This window comes from Lethenteron reissneri, chromosome 6 (assembly GCF_015708825.2).
Source record: "Lethenteron reissneri isolate LAM-NWPU_2019-01 chromosome 6, ASM1570882v1, whole genome shotgun sequence".
Classification (NCBI taxonomy): Eukaryota; Metazoa; Chordata; class Hyperoartia; order Petromyzontiformes; family Petromyzontidae; genus Lethenteron; species Lethenteron reissneri.
This window is the reverse complement of record NC_083784.1, coordinates 702,105-708,311: the sequence shown is the minus strand read 5'-3', so window position 1 is coordinate 708,311 and position 6,207 is coordinate 702,105. Positions and strand designations below refer to the sequence as shown.

The 6,207-nt window shown below is 41.6% G+C and overlaps 1 protein-coding gene across 4 annotated transcripts in view; it reads left to right on the top strand.

Moving 5' to 3' along the window:
* The first annotated feature begins 640 nt into the window (after positions 1 to 640).
* The window catches only part of SPAG17 (sperm associated antigen 17), a 43,199-nt gene continuing 37,632 nt past the window's right edge, over positions 641 to 6,207 (top strand). For all 4 annotated transcript variants that reach the window (XM_061569549.1, XM_061569556.1, XM_061569540.1 and 1 more), the window contains exons 1-4: positions 641 to 862; positions 4,498 to 4,638; positions 5,095 to 5,154; positions 5,677 to 5,808. In XM_061569549.1, the coding sequence (XP_061425533.1) occupies positions 764 to 862; positions 4,498 to 4,638; positions 5,095 to 5,154; positions 5,677 to 5,808 (432 nt within the window). In that variant the 5' untranslated portion in view covers positions 641 to 763. The remainder of the gene's footprint in view (positions 863 to 4,497; positions 4,639 to 5,094; positions 5,155 to 5,676; positions 5,809 to 6,207) is intronic.

The window sequence follows — 6,207 nt, the reverse complement described above, 5'->3', positions numbered from 1 at the left end:
ATTTTTGGATGCACGACGGACGGACACAATAATCCCCTGTGGGCTGGTGGAACCAGGTGGTTCCTACCAGTATAAGGCGATATCTGCATATCTAGTACGGCAAAAACAACTTAGACAGTGCTCTTAATGCTTATATTTTTATTATTTTATTGTTTCCCTTCTACGTGACTTTACCGAAAGAACCAAGAATATGAATATAATGCTTATACCGTTTTATTTCATTGTAAAACTTGATAATGCTCGTTTAAGCTGTAAAGTTAGGCGAAACTTCTATATATTCGTGAATTTTACTGCCTTATAAGGAAATATATAATAGGCGACGTTTTGGACGACGGTCCTTCCCTGCAGCTAATAGACACCTTGTAGCCTGATGAGAATTAGATAATTTAAATTTTCTTATGAATACTGTAGTTACACATCAGTAGCTTTTGAGTAAGAGACAACGCCCTCAAATTATAACAATTCTCGTAATAAAAGGTGCGTAGACAAAATTTGTAGTCGAAACGTCGTGATTTAATGTATTTGTTTTCTTTTTTAACCTACGTGACTTTACCGAAAAAACCAAAGAGTATTTGCAGTCGAATTAAAGTGAATTACTATTTTCCAAACGCGAAACGCGCCGTTTGTCGTGCGGCTTCCCGTCGGCCGTCTCCATGGCGACGTCGAAACAACGAGGACATTCCCATGCGCGTTCCTTCTTCACCTGCGCTGCTGTTACACAAAGTTATTAAACTTAATCGCGACAACAACAACAACAACATTAATGTCTAAAAAGCGGAGTAAGAGCGGCAGCAAAAGCGTCGCCGCGGCCCCCGCTGTCAAGTCGTGGGACGCCGCTCTGTGTGGGGCACACTTTGATGAGGTAGCTGGTTTGCTCTGCGTTTAAAACAACTTTATACATTTATACAATTACTTTATACAATTACAGTTCTTACAGAGACTCGATTAAAACAATTAAGTCATTCAACTAAGGTGCGTGTCCCGCGGCTGTCCGACGCGAGTTCGAAGTTTCGTTCATTATTTATGTGACGTAACTTTAAAAGTCACAATCCAGAGGCATCATTGGAGGGGTCTCTGTTAATGTCACAAATGTAAACAAATCAAAAGTTAATCCTCTGGTTGTACAGGAAATGTGGGCTCTCATAACCAATATTATGGTCGTTAACACCTGCTGATGCCGGCTAGGTCATCTCCAGCGAAACGTCGTATAACAAGTCAACATTTGACTTGAGCTTATCAACATCCATCCTCCTGTTTTGATGGTAAAACAAATAGATTGTCATCTTTTCCCGCAAGACAACTTGCTTTTGATGGGCTCTGTCGGGTGGTGGAGGGTTGTTATTTGTTATTTATGTATTGACATTATACGTACACGAGCTAACACAAATACAATTACTTGAATTTCGATTTAAAGCTTTCGTGACTGCAGGGATTCATCTTGTTGGTTCTTTCGGTAAAGTCAGTATTATTCCTTCTACGTGACTTCACCGAAAGAACAATTACTTGAGCTAATCCTCTTGATTTCACAGCTCACTGAGGACGTGCTGATGCAGGAAAGCCACTCTTTACCAGGAAGGTCTTGGGTTAGGTTTTAATGTATAAGATGTATCAACGGAGTGCATGGCTGTATTGAAATAGTTGTATTTCCCTTCTCATTAATTAGTATTTAACCTTGTGATTGACAGCCCTGGGCACACTGCCTGGGCACGTATCTCTTTGTAGTAAGACCTATGCTTTCGTTAACAGCTTGTGTGTATTTTGATTTAAAGCTTTTGTGATTGCAGGGATTCATATTCTTGGTTCTTCCGGTAAAGTCACGTAGAAGGGAAATAATAAAATAATAAAAATAAAACATAATAATTCTCACGACGTTTCGGCCACAACGCAAGCAGCCGTCCTCAGGTGGAGAACAGGTCTGTCGAGAAGACAGTCTGAATGAAACACCCCAGGCTTGGAGCGACTATTTAAGCTGGGTGGGAGGGGGAAGAGCGCCTTGACAAAATAATTTGCATATCAAGAGGAATTTAGCATATTTATGGGAAATGCAGATATGCGATTAGTACTACTTGTGAAATGCGTAGGAGGTTTGGCGAGGGGTTTAAAGTCAATTATGCCTGTGCATTATGCAGGATTAGCAGCATCAAAGGGAGGGGATAGGGGCTAGGCATGAGCAAATGTAAGAACGTCGTGGCAAGGTGCGGTTGCTTCAACAACAACATTTGCCGTGGTAACCCCCAGAGTCTACACCTTGCTTGCAGTGGCTGGTGTCTATAATCCAGTCACTTGGACGTGGGGTGGCTTACACAACATTAATCCCATTGAGATTCCTGGCTGTAGCACTGTGTGGCTATTTTTCGATTTAAAGCTTTCGTGACTGCAGGGTGGATTTTTACACTAACGCAGAGGAAGTTCGAGCCGAATTAAATAATCTATTCAGCAAAGTCGCTTCAAATATGACGTTTCTATACAGAAAGTGACGGTAAAAAATAAATCTACGCAGCACTGTGCTACATCTGTGCGTGACGTCACTGCAAAAGAGCCCCCCCCCCCCCATCTTCATTAATATTTATGCCCGCGTGGAAATTTACACTAACGCACAAGAAGGTGCGTTAGTGTAAATTTTGGTGCGGCATGTGGAGTGCACTAACGTGCACTCCACATGCCGCACCCCTCCCCAATAACCATTAGCAGGTGACGTCACTCCACATGGGGCAACCCCCCCTCATTAATAATCATGAGCTGAACAATTTTTCTATTGAATATTTCAGATTTACTGCAATATACACCCGTCCTTGGACGGGCAGTACCCACTATAATCACCCAGGAACGTCCTTAACGTTCGTGACGTCACTCCACATCGACCAGCACCCCTGATTAATAATCATTATAAGGTGACGTCCTACAAATTGGCACCCCCCCCTCTATTATTAATAATTAGCGGGTGACGTCACTCCACATGGGGGGGGGGGGCGAGGCGCTCCCTCCCCCCTCCTCGGCGTCAACTTACAACCCTCACTACAAAGGCCGAATCCTCACGTCACGTGATCTCCGTAACGCTGTTGAGACATCAAAGTAAAAAGGACGGCATGATGAACAAGGGATTATAACCTTGAAATGAAATAGGTCTGTGTCACCGCGCCGTTACTAATTGCACACGAATTGATGCAATGAATATAACGTCGCGGTCTGCTTTTCGCTTGCAAGTTTCAGATTTACTGCAATACACCCGTCCTTGGACGGGCAAAAGGCGAGTGTTTATATAAAGCAGTACTGGAGGACATTGATGACCGTTGTGTAGCATAGCTTGAATGTTATGTCCTTGTAAATGTGGACTATATCTGAGCACTCCCACTTGCAAAATTCTCCCCACACAAAAATCCATCCGCATACAAAATGTTATTTAGGGACTTGGCTAGATATCCTGAGCAGGGTTCAGCTAGGCTGTTTCATCTATCAGTAATTAACAAATTATTGATTACTATTATAAATCATTTTAAATTAATATCAACGAAAATTACATTTTACTGTGCTGCATTGAATCACCAAATTACTGTAAAGAGAATGTCAACAGTGCACCATATCACATCCTGTATATGTAGGTTTTCATGAGTGAGCCACTGATATTAGCTGTCTACTGCTAGTCCTGAGGCGCTTTCAAACTGAGAATTGGCACAACTACATTGGAATTAGTTACAACTACAAAAAATAATCCCAATTTTTTTTATTTGGGCTTCCAAAAATTATGGCCTGGAGAATGGTTTCATTCATAGGGCACACTAAGCATGAAGGTCTTTAATAAAGCGTTCTGTTAAACTGAAAAAAATAAATGACCTCTGTAATCAGTCAACAAAATAATTAGCTGCTTGTGGAGTGTCAAGGAGTGTCATGCCAAAGTGAGCAAAATCTAGTGCTACCTGCTTCTAGCAAATATATAATACTGAACCATTTTCAAGGCTATGTGCAAGAAAAGGTCTATCATTGGTTTCATGAACAGTAAAGACAATTCAATGTTTAGAGTGTCTGAATGCAACCACATTTAAATGTACTTTTCAAATATGGGAGACTACATGAGGTTAGAGGTGGGGTGAGATTGGTACAATGAGCGTGGAAAACATGGGAGAAAAAAAGAGTCCTGCATGAAACAACCAGGGGGCTAAGCACCAACGACAAGCCACATTCACAGCTGAAACAGCCAAAGCAGCACCAACAAATACCTAGGCATGCTCAGATGGCCGGGTCCATCACCAATAAGTCCCACACGCTGCTGGGGCAGTTAAATATAATGGATAGGGAGTTGGAGGGGGGGGACCAGGGAAAGTTTCATTTGTGCAGCGGCAACATCATTGGCATGCAGTTCCGTCAACCTAAAGTGAGGTCCGGAGTAAAATATATTTATAGATGGAATTTTCCCTTGGTTCCCTTTATAAATTTGTGTAAAGGTAAATGTCTTCAGCGAAAGTGGGGTCACTGCGGTTCGGTGGGAATTTGGTCATACAGGATGGCTGGCAGGCGAGTGTCGCCATGGTCGTGTGCGGGCGAGTCGAGGATGAAGCTCACATCCCAGCGATGCTGCAAGCGATCAGGGTCCCCCTTCGCCGCCTCTTCACCGCCATCACCTGGGATGACGTGATGACTCAGGTACAATTTTCTCTGTGCTGTATCGACGAATGGGCCTCGCTTTGCTGATGTGTCACAGAGTGACAACCTGTCCAGAGTTTGCTTGATTAAAGAAATGTGGTCAGGCATCATTTATCCAAAAGGCTTATGTGCCGATATACTGCAACGTTTTATTTCATGATATTAACATGGCATAATTTACCATTATATACATATTTATATTACTATATTATTACATTATGGTTATTGCATGATGTCTGCACATCATCTTAAATTACATCGTATTTCCCAGTGTGAAATACGTTATGAAAGTAAATGCAATTTATAGGCAATAAACATGCACATATTTTTTGAAGTTTTTACATGTTCACCAACCTCTAAAAAACATTTTGTTCTGTAAGAGAAATGCGTAACTCATTGCTTGTGCCCTGTTATTGTGGCCTCACAACTGGGGGAACGTTTATTATAATTATTCAGATTAATGAGCTCGGAAACCCCAAAGGGAAGAGACCCAAGGACCTTCCCGTTTTTTATGAGGTGAGTGACCTAGATTTTAAATTGACCCTTTATCATTTTTCCAGTGCTGTGTGAAGAGCAATTCTTCGTGTACCACCACCTGGTCTCCAGTTTATAGCATACACATGCTCTTGTTAGACAATTTTACGATTGTGTTCTATGCCTGGCATCGTCGTAATGCATAATTTAATTTGTCATTCACATTTGCACCAGCACTGTATTGCATTTTGCTTGTTGACTAATATAACAATTCTGGTTTGTACCTTGTCAGCAGCTCAGACCAACATGCTTTTATCAGAACATGATAATAACAAACATCTAGATACAAACTCATCTCGAGATGCTGCACAGAGCAACCACGCAATATGCACCGAACAATTAAGCAAACCTAAACAATAATTTGTCAGATTGAGGAGCGGCATGACGCACCAGGCACAAGCTGTCACAACTACCGCAACCCCATGCTGATGGTAATTATCTTAAATCACAAGCATGATGCACGGACCTGTTGCGTGTGCGTGATATTGTTTAACATTGTCACAGATTTTGGAGGTAGCCAAAACTGCGGTGGATGCCGGTCAGGCAATCTCGCTCCCTGTGCTGGCCAAACTCATCAAGTTTATGCTGCTGGGAGTCAAGCAAAAGGACCAGCAGTGGCGTGCGGCCGAAAAGAAGGTTTGTGAAACCCCAAATTAAAAGCCAGACACAAACACAAAATCAGAATGAATTAATATTGTTGAGTACTTGGAATTTAACACAAAGAGCCCTTTAGATGTACATTAAAACCTTGGATTGCGAGCATAATTCGTTCCGGAAACGTGTTTGTAATCCAAATCACTAATATATCAAAGCACTCGTATATCAAATGTGGAAATGTGACGCTCGGCAGAAAAAGCGTATTCGTACTACTCGTATTGAAAGATCTCGCTCGTTTATCAAATTAATATTTATTTTAATTTTTTGCTCATCTTGCAAAACACTCGCAGACCAAGTTGCAATCCAAGGTTTTACTGTACACAATTTTTTTGCTTTTTTCAAGAGTGTACATTTTAAACATAATGCACTCAACGGTTA